The sequence below is a fragment of the Hoplias malabaricus genome, chromosome 1 (assembly GCF_029633855.1).
Source record: "Hoplias malabaricus isolate fHopMal1 chromosome 1, fHopMal1.hap1, whole genome shotgun sequence".
Classification (NCBI taxonomy): Eukaryota; Metazoa; Chordata; class Actinopteri; order Characiformes; family Erythrinidae; genus Hoplias; species Hoplias malabaricus.
This window is the reverse complement of record NC_089800.1, coordinates 5,932,672-5,947,711: the sequence shown is the minus strand read 5'-3', so window position 1 is coordinate 5,947,711 and position 15,040 is coordinate 5,932,672. Positions and strand designations below refer to the sequence as shown.

The following is a 15,040-nucleotide window of genomic DNA, read 5'->3' as shown; positions in this document are numbered from 1 at the left end:
CCTGTTTCTACACTCATTGTTCAGTTTGTCAGCTTCACTGTATAGGTGCACTTTGTAGTTTTACAATTACAATCAGTTTCTCTGCATATTTTGTTAGCCCTCTTTCACCCTGTTCTTCAACTGACAGGACCACCATAGGGCAGGTATCATTTGGGTGGTTGATCATCCTCAGGGAATGACTACATTTGTATGTGTATTGTGGCCTTTCCTCTTCTTTTGGACATTAAAACTTTGGAGAGCTCTGTTTGCCATGGCTGACTTCTTAGAGGATAAAAACAAGCTGAAGACAGGGCTGGTGAAAGTCCTGGAGTGTGTTGCTGCAATCTCCTCAGCAGCAGCAGTGGTGAACCCTATCTTCGGAGTGGCTGGCTCGCTGATCCGCGTGTTTCTCCACCAGATCGATGATGAAGAGATCCAGACTCTGAAGCGAGAGTTCAGCAGCATGAACCGGGCACTGGATGAGATCTCGCAGCAGAACCGAAGCACCCTGATGCAGATTAAGAAGGAGACGCTGGACAACCAGTACGGCCGCGTGGAGGAGAACATCCGCAACAAGTTCCGCAAGTTCATGGAGATCGTGGAGGCGAAACCTGAGCAGCAGCAGCGCAAGAAAGACGACTTTGTGGAGAGCTTCGCCAACGACATGGGCGACCAGAACCTGCACACGCTGTACGATGGTGTGATGGGGAAACGCAAGCTCTTCAGCAAACCCATCCTGGAGGTGTACATGACCCACTGCCATGGAGACAAGAAGGTGATGGAGTGCCTCTGCACTCGCCTCACTTACCTCTTCTGCATTGGCCTCATCGCCCTCATGGGCCACGCCGCCATCATTGGGGACGACGAGGAAGGTTTGAGCAAGGAATGGACCAAGAATATGATAGCGGTGCAGGAGAAAATGAAGGAAGAGCTGGGGAAGTGCAAGTGATCACTTCTCCTTTTCTTCACATTGGAATCCATGTGTGTTCCCTAGAGCAGTGGTCCTGCAGATCTACCTTCCTGAAGAGTCTAGTGCCAACTAATTAAAACGTACATTTTCCTGCCATTTTCACCATTCTTTAGTTTAGTTTAATACAACATGCAAATGGTTAATTAAATGATGCATAATAAAACATTGAAATGTTATACTGAATTTACTTGACACAAATTAAATAGGCCTTGATTTGTGTAATTAACTGAAAAAGAAAAAAAACCTTCTGAAAATTGATTGATTTTACTTAAATGTGTCCATCATTTCTTCAGTGAAATCTATTACATCAAAAAATGTATTGTCAATCACAGAGACACTGAAATGGATTAAGCAGCAAAGATGATGATGATGATTTATTGCCAGTGTAAACAAGGGCAAAGAGAGTTAATTTGATGTAAAATGTTAAATACCATATTTTTGTTGATATGGAAAAACAGCATATGTGAATTGAATTGAACTGAATTGAATCATTTCAGTGTGTTCAGTTAATAAACATGAGGACCGACTCCAGGCCTTCTCTAGCCTTTCTGTCACGTTTAAGGGATTTCTATGTGTATTAAAACATGAGAAATGTGCTTGTTGCGGGTCTTGTTGTAAGAAAGTGTCAGAGGCTATAAATAGAAGCGATGCAGTGTCAGTGGTTTTCGGATCAGTGACGTCAGATTGGGCCTCTGATGCCATTCCACTTACTGCTTCTAGATGGTGCCATTCTCTTTAAAACTCATACTTCAAATGCCATTATGCAGAACAAGAAAAAAAATGAAGCACCCTCACTGGGGTTAATACTAATAATATGTGATAAATACTTAATGGTTAATAGTTACTGATATTGATTATTATATACTTCCATAAGTTTTTAGGCAAGGCTCAAGAGATGACATGTAAATAAAGTTTGAAAAAGCAACTCAGGTCAGGTCTGTGCTGAAACTGTAAACTGTCACTATCATTATTTCACATACACGATAAAATATCCTTTTACTTGTTGCCTCTTTGCTAAAGATTTCTATGATGCATATAGTTTCATATGCAATCAACAGCCTCTCACTATGCATTACACAGTGAAATATATAACCTACTATCTGGGAAGTGGACCTGAGTAAACAAATAAGAAATGCAGATACAGGGTAGCTGTATTTAATAAAGCAGCCAACGACAGCATATATTATAGTACTCATGTACAGGTGCAGGTCATAAAATTAGAATATCATGAAAAAGTTGATTTATTTCAGTAATTCCATTCAAAAAGTGAAACGTGTATATTATACACATTCGTTACACACAGACTGATATATTTCAAGAGTTTATTTCTTTTAATTTGATGATTATAACTGACAACTAATGAAAACCCCAAATTCAGTATCTCAGAAAATTAGAATATTGTGAAAAGGTTTAATATTGAAGACACCTGGTGCCACACACTAATTATCTAATTAACTCAAAACACCTGCAAAGGCCTTTAAATGGTCTCTCAATCTAGTTCTGTAGGCTACACAATCATGGGGAAGACTGATCACTTGACAGTTTTCAAAAAGACGACCATTGACACCTTACACAAGCAGGGCAAGACACAAAAGTCACTGCTAAAGAAGCTGGCTGTTCACAGAGCTCTGTGTCCAAGCACATTAATAGAGAGGCAAAGGGAAGGAAAAGATGTAGTAGAAAAAAGTGCACAAGCAAATAGGGATAACCGCACCCTGGAGAGGATTGTGAAACAAAACCCATTAAAAATGTGGGGGAGATTCACAAGGACTGGACTGCAGCTGGAGTCAGTGCTTCAAGAACCACCAACACACAGACGTATGTAAGACATGTGTTTCAGCTGTCGCATTCCTTGTGTAATGCCACACTTGAAAAAGTGACTGCGTCAGAAGCATCTCGCATGGGCTATGGACAAAATGGACTAGACTTCTGCTGAGTGATCCAAAATATTGTTCTCTGATGAAAGTAAATTTTGCATTTCCTTTGGAAATCAAGGTCCCATAGTCTGGAGAAAGAGAGGAGAGGCACAGAATCCACGTTGCTTGAGGTCCAGTGTAAAGTTTCCACAGTCAGTAATGGTTTGGGGTGCCATGTCATCTGCTGGTGTTGGTCCACTGTGTTTTCTGAGGTCCAAGGTCAACACAGCCTACCAGGTCTACCAGGACGTTTTAGAGCACATAATGCTTCCTCCTGTTGACCAACTTTATGGAGATGCAGATTTCATTTTCCAATAGGACTATCACCTGCACACAGTGACAAAGCTACCAGTACCTGGTTTAAAGACCATGGTGTCCCTGTTATTAATTGGCCAGCAATCTCACCTGACCTTAACCCCATAGAAAATCTATGGAGTATTGTGTAGAGGAAGATTTAATACACCAGACCCAACAATGCAAAAGAGCTGAAGGACACTATTAGAGCAGCCTGGGCTCTCATAACACCTGAGCAGTGCCACATACTGATCACCTCCATGCCACGCCGCATTGCTACAGTAATTCAGGCAAAAGGAGCCCCAACTAAGTATTGAGTGCTGTACATGCTCATACTTTTCAGTTGGCCAGCATTTCTAAAAATCATTTTTTTTGTATTGGTCTTAAGTAATATTCAAATTTTCTGAGATACTGAATTTGGGGTTTTCATTAGTTGTTAGTTATAATCATCAAATTAATAGAAATAAACACCTGAAATATATCAGTCTGTGTGTAATGAATAAGTATAATACACAAGTTTCACTTTTTGAATGGAATTACTGAAATAAATCAACTTTTTCAAAATATTCTAATTTTATGACCAGTACCTGTATTATGCACAGGGCAAGAAATAAACAGTATGACCATCACATCGGACTCAGCTGGTTCATAATGCTGAATGGCCATATTCACATACTGATGGCTCTATAATCACTTTGCTTCTAATGGTCATAAACTGTGCAGAGTGCAAAGAGTGCAGAATGTGTTACAGATACATAGTTAAATGAGGGTCATTGGAATTATATATTTTATATATTCGTATATTTGTTGTAAACTGTCAGTTACTGTTGAGTTTTTCCAACCTGGCTGTTGTTTCCAACTGTGGGACAAATTTGTAAGAATCTTTACTGCATTTGTTTTCAAACAATGCAAATAATTAAAATCAGTGACTAATATTTGGTTACTGCAGAATTCCATTGGTACATGTTGTAGTTTTTTTGCAGGACAATTCCACAAATTTCCAATTTCCCAATTTCCAAGCTATTTTCCATTCATTGTATATATATATATATATATATATATATATATATATATATATAAAACAAGTTCCTTCAACTGTTGCAGCACCCTCCACAAACACATGTTGCTGGCCCTTGTTTTTAAAGCAAATTTTGCATAAAATTAAGAAGAATGTAGACAGAATGTCTTTATGTATTTTCTCATTTTGCAACCATTATATTCTTTGACCAGCCCTGTCTACTGTTTTGAGTCATGGAAAAAGTGGATGATATAAATAAGCTACCCACTTGTATTTACTTGCCAGACACGGCGAAATGGAGGACTAAGTAGTATATATATGTTTGAGAATGTTTGAAAGAACTTCTGCCTTAATTATTTCGAGAGAGATGGCAGGTTTTATGATCAGGAAAACAGCACCATCAAAAAGGCCTCAGCCACAGACATAGAACAGGTAAGATTCTTAGCTTGGTTCCATTTTTCCACCACACTGTGGTTCAGCATGCCACGTGCAAAGTCATTTAGTCATCGTCTTAATAATTTTTATCCGTTGATACATGGATTTAAGGTACACCAAGCCTTAATTTTTGCTTTTCGAATCATATATGAAATCTCATTTAAGAACAGTTATATCATCGCTGCCCAAAGAAAAACATCCATAACTCCACTTTTGTTGATTTGTTAGTCTGTTGTATCATTTGAACACAGCAGATGTCCTTCACATTGTGTGAACATTTCATGATGAATGGCCTAATAGAAATGCTCCAAAAAGACTCAGAATAAAATCTTTTTTACACTGACTTCCATTGAAGATTAAGAAGGTATTTTCCTTCTATAAAGTTACTGTTTTATTAATTAATGTATTTATTTTTATATATTGTTCTTCTACTTTTCAGTATTCTTATTATTCCGCGTTTCTTTTTCCGCTTAACTCGAGCTAATTTTCGAGCTATCGACTCCATTCTACCTGGAAATCGTGCGTCTTATAGCGACGATGTGAGCTTGTATACAGTTTGCTGATACCCGCACTCGTTCGCCCGCTACACTCGTTTTTCGCTCCATTTTTCCCCCAGTCATTTCTATAGAATTAATTTTCAAAGTGCTCTAACTTTTCAAGTCAATTTTCAAGCTACGGACACGAGATTTCAGACGGTCAGGCCCGGGCGCACTGGTACCCGTCACGTCCGTTTTCAGACCTCTTGCACTCATCCTTCCCTTTGTATCCCTCCTTCAAAATCCCTCCATTCATTTGAATGGGTGACAGCTAGAGTGCATGATGTCACCGCACTCTAGCTTCTCTGCCCAAAAACCGTTTTTTTCACTCTTTAGCCGAGCAATTCGCCATAACTTCCTTAAAGTTTCACCTAGAAACTTCATTTAAATTTTAAATGGTATAGACACTTGTCCTTTCTAGCACCTGAACATTTTTGAAAATACGGTTTTGAAGTTATGAATTTTTGTTCGGCACTAGGGAGGTTTTCGGCTCCCATAGAGTTCAATGTATTTTTAGAGCGGCTCAGAGTGCGGTTTCTAAATTTTTCTCCTGTTTTTAATTCGTCATAACACGTTCAATTCACACTCAATCTGCAGATGTTTTATACCAGATCGATTCCCAGACTCTCCTTGTCGCAATGCTATATACAGTTAACAGATTTGGGGAAATCTTTCCAAGCTATAAGCATTTGTTCGGAGGATGGGTATGCTCCCATAGGAATGCATTGAAATGATTTTTTTTTAAATTTTCTGCCAAACATTTCGCCATAACTTCCGTATACTTTCACCTACAGACTTCATTCAAATTTTAAATGGTAGAGAAATTTCAGATCGTTGCAGACGAAAGTTGCAGATCATTTGAAACTGTTTTTGAGTTATGAATTTTTGTTCCACACTTGGGAGGGTTTCACTCACATAGAGCTCAATGTATTTTAAGAGCGGGTCAGAATGCAGAATTTCAAAATTTTGCCTGTTTTTAACTCGTCATTACACCATCAATTCTCGCTCAAAGTCCAAACATTTTTACACCATCTCGATCGCCAGACTTTCCTTGTCGCTACGGTATGTTTCGTTCTATTTTGGACCCGGGAAAGTTTTCGAGCTACGGGTGATTTTTTGGAGGGTCCACCCCCCAGTCAAAATTCATTGAATCATGAGTCTGTCAGTTGTGATCTGTGAGCGTGCATGTGAGAGAAAGACAGAGAGGGGGGAGGGGAAGGGGGCTGACTGACTATTCCTGACTGATATTAACACCATTTAAATGCTATTGCACAAGTTTCCAGTTGAAGTGCTGAGATATGATACTTAATCTGGATTACGTTTGCATTTTCTAAATGTTTTCTAAATGTTTTTTTACTTTCTAGCCAATCCTAAGTTTCATCTCTGTGTCATTTGCAGTTCAAGAAGACCCTATGTTTGAGAATGTTTGGAGAACCTCTGCCTTAATTATTTTCAAGAAAGACGCTCAGTTTAGTGATCGAGAAAGCAGCACCATCTAAAAGGGCTCAGCCACAGACATAGATTGTAAGATTCTTAGCTTGGTTCTATTTTTCCACCACATTGTGATTCAGCATGCCACGTGCAAAGTCATTTAGTCATTGTCTTAATACTTTTTATCCGTTGATACATAGTTTTAAGGTACACCACGCCTTACTTTTTGCTTTTCGAATAAAGTACAGTTTCATCGTACATCGAGTATCATCACTGCCCAAAGAAAAACATCCATAACTCCACTTTTGTTGATTTGTTAGTCTGTTGTATCATTTGAAAACAGCAGCTGTCCTTCACATTGTGTGAACATTTCATGTTGAACGGCCCCATAGAAATGCTCCAAAATGACGCAGAATAAAATCTTTTTTACACTGACTTCCATTGAAGGTTAAGAAGGTATTTTCCTTCTATAAAGTTACTGTTTAATTAATTAATTTATTTATTTTTTGTTCTTGTGTTTTCTTTGGACAGTGACCATATTTACACTCTGAGAACCACATGCTAATTTTAGTGGGATTTTTCTTTCTTTGCATTTTTTTTAAATATTAGAAATCAGAAAATATATAATATACTTTTACCTTTGTTTTTTATATTTAGACTTTAGCAAATATACAGCAATTTGTGAAAAATCTTCAAACATTTGCGCAGTATTATATTTATGGAATAAAAATGACTTTTTTTTAACCAAATTTTTTAAAAAGCTGAACATTATGTGAAAAGATGCTCCAAACTATATTTACATTGTTTTCTCGTAAAGTAACCATTCTAATCAGCCATAACATTAAAATAACATTGTTCCTTCACACACTGTCCATTTTATTAGCTTCACTGATCCTATTGGGGTTTCCTCCGGGTGCTCCGGTTTCCTCCCACAGTCCAAAAACACACGTTGGTAGGTTGACTGGCGACTCAAATGTGACCGTAGCAGTGAGTGTGTGAGTGAATGTGTGAGTGTGTGTGTTGCCCTGTGAAGGACTGGCGTCCCCTCCAGGGTGTATTCCTGCCTTGCGCCCAATGATTCCAGGTAAGCCCTGGACCCACTGTGACCCTGAATTGGATAAGCGGTTACAGATAATGGATGGATGGATGGATGATCCTATTGGTGTACTTTACATTTCTACAATTACAGACTGATCTATTGCTCTGCATACATTGTTATCCCCCACAGGTCAGGTCAGGACCCTCCACAGGGCAGGTGTGATTTGGGTGGTATACCAATCTCAGCGCTGAACTGACACTGAGGAGTTGTGAATGTTTGAGTGTGTTGAAAGTAGTTGAGATTATGTCAAGATTTTTTATGTCTACATTTCCTTCTCTTTATAGATATTAGGATTCTGAAAAAATCATTGCCATGGCTGACTTGGAGATCTTAGAGGATCAAGACAAGCTGAAGACAGGGCTGGTGAAAGTCCTGGAGTGTGTTGCTACAATCTCCTCAGCAGCAGCGGTGGTGAACCCTATCTTTGGAGTGGCGGGCTCGCTGATCTGTGTGGTTCTCCACCAGATCGGTGACGAAGAGATCCAGACCTTGAAGCGAGAGTTTGGAAGCGTGAACCTGGTGCTGGACGAGATCTGGAGGGTGATGGAGCGCCTCTGCACTCGTCTCACTTACCTCTTCTGCATCGGCCTCATCGCCCTCATGGGCTACGCCACCATCATCAGGGATGACGAGGAAGGTTTGAGCGAGCAATGGTAAGAGAACATGAAAAACGTGCAGGAGAAGATGCAGGATGTGCTGAGAAGGTGCAAGTGATTGTGCCTCCTTTTCCTCACATCAGACTCTTTGTGTTTTCCCTAGAGCAGTGGTCCTGGAGATCTACCTTCCTCTAGAGTCTACTTCTAACCAAAACATAAAAATCATTCATTCATTTTTTTCTGTAACCGCCTCATCCTACTCAGCGACTGTAATTCAATCTCATTTCTTCCCAGTTACAGTTTCTTAAACTTCTCAGTGCACTGGCAAACAAGAAGCAGCCCTAAATCATAGATGCTGAGGCCAAGCTCACCCTTACAGAAATCGATAGAAGGATTTGCTGTCTAGATGCATTTGTTGCATCTGTAGAGGTTTTGAAGTAGCACGTGTTGCCTGAAAATGACCCATCCCTCAAGAAAAAAAAATATATAGCACCTTTTTAGATCTATATAGCCTCAAAAAATGCGATCTTCTGTTTTAACCAGCAGAACCACATATAACACACTCTCTGTCAAACTATTTCATTTACATAGGATGGTTTCATCATGCAAAGAGTTAATAAAGAGTGTTGGGTAATACACTGAATTTACTTGACACAAATGTGTCCATTATTTTCATAAAGAAAAAAATATTTTGTCAAGACAGCCATCACTAAATATCAGCAAAGGTAAATACAGACTTGTTCTCAGGTAAAATATTAAATATAGGTGTGACCTTGTGGGTCTTGTTGTGAGAAAGTGGCAGATGCTATAAATAGAATCGTTGCAGTGTCAGTGGTTTTCAGATGTGTGACGTCAGATAGGGCATATGATGCCATTCCACTTACCACCTCTAGATAGAGCCATTTTCTTTGAAACTTCAAAAAGTCTTCAACTGACGTCATAAAGGACCGCACTTGACCTGCACAAAAAAAGAAAAAAGAAAAGAAAAAAGCACCCCACCTTTAGTAAATAACTACTTAATGGTCAATCGTTACAGATACTGATTATAATATATTTGAATAAGCTTTTTAGGCAAGACTAAAGCACAATAGATCATATGTAAATAATGTTAAAGTCAGCTACTCACAAGCTCATGATTTCCTAAACACAGGAAAAATCGAAATTTACTTGTTTACAGGAAATTTACTTGTTCACTGTACAATCACTGGCCTCATGTCATGCATTATTTGGAGATATAGAGGGTCTGGAATCTGTAATTGTAGAACTACAAACTGTACACATTTGGAAAGTGGACCTGATTAAATGAACGCATGATGATACAGTGTAGTTGTATGTAATACAGCAGTCAGTGAGAGCATATGTTACATTACTTGTGTATTATGCACAGGTAAACAAATTTAAATTCATTTGCTCAAGGAGTAATTAAACGTTATGTGCAAACAATTAACTCAGAGCTGGTTCAAATTGCTGAAGGGCCAAACTCTAGTGCTGATGACGCCCTGTGATCACTTTGCATTTAGAGGTCTGTAAAGAGTGCAGAATGTGCTGCAGATGTAAGGTATAATAGAGGCTAATATTATAATTCCATAACATACTCAAGAAAAAAGACATAATTTAAATCAGCTATTCTCTTGTTATAAAGGCTCAGGTATGGTTGTCTGGTGACTGTATGTATACTTCTCTCAGCAGAACTCAGTATGACTCCATGTTTCTTAGAGCAGACATTTTGGCTTACAGTGACTTGATAAAGTATTCACTACCTGTGGCATTTTTCATGTTTTGCTATCTCACAACCTGGAATTAAAATGGATGATTTGAGTATTTGCATTATTTCATTTACAGAACATGCCTACAACTTTGAAAAATGTATTTTCTTGTTATTGACAGAAAAAAATCAGTGTGCATAACTATTCACCCCCTAAAATAAGTACTTTGGAGACAATTACAGCTGCACACCGCTTTGAATAAGTCTCTATGAGTTTGCTACATCTTGCCACTGGGATTTTTGCCCATTCCTCAAGGCAAAACTGCTCCAACTCCTTCAAGTTAGAAGGTTTCTGCTGGTGAACAGCAATCTTCAAGTCTGGTCTGACCACAGATTCTCAGTTGGATTAAGTTCTGTGCTTTGACTATGCCATGCCAAAACATTTACACGTTTCCCCTTAAACCATGTTGCTTTAGCAGTATGCTTTGGGTCATTGTCCTGTTGGAAGGTGAACCTCTGTCCCACTTTCAAATTACTGACAGACTGAAACTATTCATCTTCCCCTCGACTCGGACCAGTTTCCCAGTCCCTGCTGCTGAAAAACATCCCCACAGCATGATGCTGCCATCATCATGTATCATTGTGGGGATGGTGTTGAGATGGGTTGAATTTGCGCCAGACATAGCGTTTTTCTTTGGTGGCCAAAAAGTTTTCATCTCCTCTGAAAAGAGCACCTTCCTCCATACATATGTCTCCCACATGCCTTTTGAGACTTGGCAGGTTTGCTGAGGTACCATATTCTTTCCATTTGGTGATAATGTATTTGATGGTGCTCCAGGGTTATAACCCAACCCTGACTTGCACTTCTCAACATCTTTGTCTCTGATTTGTTTGATGATCTCCTTAGTCTTCATGGTGTTCTTTGGTTAGGGTTGCCTCTTGCTTAATGGTGTTGCAGCCTCTGGGGTCTTTCAGAATCGTTGCATGCCCACACAGACAGAGGGAGAACACACCAACCTCCTGACAGACAGTCACATGGAGCGAGACTTGAACCCACAACCTTTGCCTAGACTATAGGCCATGGGTATTCACCCTTCTAATATCCCGTGTAAAATATTTGTCAGTGCAGTGCTTTCAATTGCCAGGCACAATGCAGCCACACATCAACAATAACTGCAAATTCTGATTATGTTTTTCCCAAATTTCCAAATTTTTTTTGCAAGAAAAATCTTGCATTATGCAAATGCATAACTTACCCTTTGCAATTCCATGCAACATTCAGTAAATCCTGACTGGTATACACTGATATTCATTCATTATATGTAAGCACTTATCCATTTCAGGGTTGCAGAGGGTACAGAGCCTACCTGGAATCATTGGGCACAAGGCAGGAATACACCCTGGAATGGGCGCCAGTCCTTCACAAGTCAACACACACATTCACACCTACAGACACCTTTGAGTCGCCAATCCACCTACCAACTTGTGTTTTTGGACCAGGACCACCAGTTTTTGGGAGGAAACCGGAGCACCTGGAGGAAACCCATGCGGACCGGGGAGAACACACCACACTCCTCACAGACAGTCACCCAGAGGAAACCCATGCAGACACAGGGAGAACACACCACTCTCCTCACAGACAGTCACCCAGAGCGGAACTTGAACCCACAACCTCCAGGTCCTTGGAGCCTTCCTGCTGTGCTACCGTGCTGCCATACACTGATATAAAAACTGATCTGTTGCTTTAGCCAAAATTAGTGTTAGATTTGTCTCAGTCAATAATGTAACTTACGTATACCCAACTCATATGAGATTAACTTCTAGCCCGTTCAGATTTTAAACCACCATCCAACACCAACAGATTTATTTATCCACTAATGTACAGCAAAGTACAGCAGAAATGCCAGTTATTTACATAACCATAAACCATGATTGTAATGTTTTAAACAGCTGCATCCTCCCAAACACTTTTACAGGTCAGGACTCAGACTTAAGCCCCTCAAACATTCCTATAAAATCTAGTAAAACAGGTTTGTGGACCACACTTCAGGGAAATGGAGAAAAGTTTTGTTGTTTTAAGAAAACCCAGACAGTTTCAGTAACAGAAAAGAAAACGACTGTCTGTGTTTTCCCCTACTGATCTTTAGTTTAGAAAGCTAAGCTAGCCTAAGGTACATGTCATCCCTCTGTATTTTTTTTAAACATATAAAATATATTTCAAATGTTTTAAAAGAGTTTCTCACTGAAATATGTAAGGTTTGTATTGTCGAATGTGACCAGTTATTTAATTCAAGAGCAGACAGCAACATCAGGGCTGGCATCAAAAAATCTATCCGCCATGTTTGTGTGCATGATGGAAATCCATTTAGCTCACTTAAGTGGTAAAATATATGGACAAAGGCCATTCCTCAGACATACTCTAGTGAACTGATACATTAAGATAAACTAATCATAGCATAAATTATATGTAAACAAATTAGATTAATATTTAATATAAATAAAATACACGCTGGTAAAGGACAGGGGTATGGCGAGGTGAAAATAGGATTTTAAGCTGATTTTACTAGTGTTTATGTTTTAATATGTGACATAAACGGTGTTAACACTCCTTTAAATAGCACATGTATTTAACTAACATAACTGTTTAAAGCTAATTTGGTTAGAGACAAGCACTTGGGCAGAAATTTGTAGTTTTAACCCTCCTTAAATTTGACTGAAAATTAGTTTACTTGTAAATATATGACTTGAGTGTTATTACTAAGTTTTCAAAAGCATTTAACATCAAAGTAAGGTAGGTCTTCAGTGTCAAAATGGCCAGCTTTTCCTGACAAGAGCAGATAGCACTAGGCTAGCACCAACTAACCTATCAGCCATATTCGTTTGTAATGTAACAATGTATCAATGTTAGCTCACTTAAATTAAATATATATATATATAAAAAGTCATTGCTTGGTCATTTTTAAAAAACACTCACAAATTAAGATAAAAATTTGACGTCCTTTAATGACATGTACACATAGTTTATTTACACATTTGATATTAATGGAAGCCACATTGTGCAGCTACGTGTTAAATAACTGGTGCTCACCACAACACACACCCCAGGTCGATAAGATTTTAATTCCTATGAATCAATGATTTTTAATTCATATGAATAAAGGACTGACCTCATTACCATGCCCGCAAACCAACAAGGCACACCAAAATACACACATCTAACGCAAAGTAAATGTTCCACCATATCTTTCTATCTGCCAGACGCAATGTAATAAGGGCTTACCTTTTGAACAAGTGGTCCAATCTCTGCGCACATTCTTGGTTTGGATACGATTAGATGTTGTGCATGGTGCGTCATTCCCCTGCGTACAATCCTACTGTGTGCGCTACTGCTCTTCCAAATGAAGCAACTAGAAAAAGAAAGACAAATGTGATGTAAAAAAGCATGGCATCTTTTCATATTCAGCTACATGTTCAGTCCATCTGGTGCCAAGGGTCCTCTCATGGCTCAGAGCGCACGACTCTCTCTCTCTCTCTCTCTCTCTTTTTACAAATGCATCATCTTCCCTTCTTCCCCAGTCTTGTGTGTGTCATCAACAGAGCTCTGATTTAGCTGAAACTTAGGGGATATTTTCTAGGGGTGGGACTTTAACGCGTTCATTTCGATTAATTAATTATGGGGAAAGTAACGAATTAAAAATTTTAAAGCATTTTAATCGCACATTGCACCATAGAAAGTTTCTCAGTGCACAAGTGCCAGGCATGCAAATTATAACGACGCACAATGTGATGAAAATGATGGAGACGATGGAAGAGACTACGCTTGTGGAAGGGAAATTTAAATACAAGAAACTTCCAGATCGAAGTACAAACAAAAATGTTGTTATTTGCACTTTATGCAGGAAGGAGTTTGCTTATCACAGGAGCACTTCCACCATTGTTACCACCTCAACGCAAAACATGTTGGGGCTAGCGCGCAGGTCAGTAATGTTAACAGTACAGTGATCCCTCGTTTTTCGCGGGGGATGCGGTCCAAATTTCTCTAATAGAATAATCCCTAAGCTGTGATTTAGCATAAGTAAATTTCACTCGGATGTGGACATGAACAATACATGTACTGTACGTAAGAAATACTTGTAAATGATATATTTTGTCACGTACAGGCCTAGTCTAATACATGTAAATGATAAAAAAGCCCCCTTGAAAAAACCTGCGAAGTAGCGAGGGATTACTGTAATGCAAACAGTGTCGCCAGTCAACACTCGACCACGTTGGGGTTCACATTCAGAAACAAAATGTCAAAGTCCACATCAGACAAATTGACAAAGTCACTGGTAGTATACCAGTGTATTCCAAAAAGTAATTGTTGGCTCTTCCTTATTAATTACCTAATTTATGTTAGATTTACGTTCTTATAAAATTTAACTCTTTTGTTCTTAATGTCTGTTAGCTTCACTTTGAAATGCAAACAGTATAAGGGAAAACATTGTTCTGTTCTGATATTATTCATTTATTCATTCATTCATTCATTCATTCATTATCTGTAACCGCTTATCCAGTTTAGGGTCGCAGTGGGTCTGGAGCCTACCTGGAAACACTGGGCACAAGGCGGGATCACACCCTGGAGGGGGCGCCAGTCCTTCACAGGGCAACACACACACACACACACACACACACACACACACACATTTACAACTATGTACACTTTTGCTAGTACGGACCAAACCTGTAGAGGCTAAAACAGAGAGGTGAACTCAGAAGTCTTTGGGGGAGGAGTTCAGAGCGGCTTATGAATGTGTATGAAGCTGGACTCCCTCATTGGATAAATAAATATGAGAAAAGGGTGGAGATGGGGTGGAGGTGGGAGCAAGTTTGTCCGACGTGGAAATGACGTGAATTTACGGGGTGTATATATAGGGCTGAGAGGAGGAGTTCGGGCGTGGTCCTACTCCCAAAATTATGTAACTTTACAATTTGAGTCACCAGTGCACCTACCAACGTGTTTTTGGACCATGGGAGGTAACCGGACCACCAGGAACAAACCCACACTTACACAGGGAGAAC

General features: G+C 39.2%; 1 protein-coding gene and 1 long non-coding RNA gene across 2 annotated transcripts in view; one reads left to right on the top strand and one right to left on the bottom strand.

Annotated features, from left to right (window-relative positions):
* Nucleotides 1-15,040, bottom strand: part of LOC136667207 (uncharacterized) — a 192,409-nt gene that overhangs the window by 152,696 nt on the left and 24,673 nt on the right. The window contains exons 3-4 of the long non-coding RNA XR_010795423.1: nt 13,260-13,386; nt 9,159-9,232 (exon numbers count right to left, since the gene is read on the bottom strand). This is a non-coding gene — a long non-coding RNA (uncharacterized lncRNA). The remainder of the gene's footprint in view (nt 1-9,158; nt 9,233-13,259; nt 13,387-15,040) is intronic.
* On the top strand, nt 251-928 carry LOC136693338 (protein rapunzel-like). The gene has a single exon (XM_066666750.1). The coding sequence runs from the start codon at nt 251-253 to the stop codon at nt 926-928; it is 678 nt and encodes a 225-aa protein (XP_066522847.1).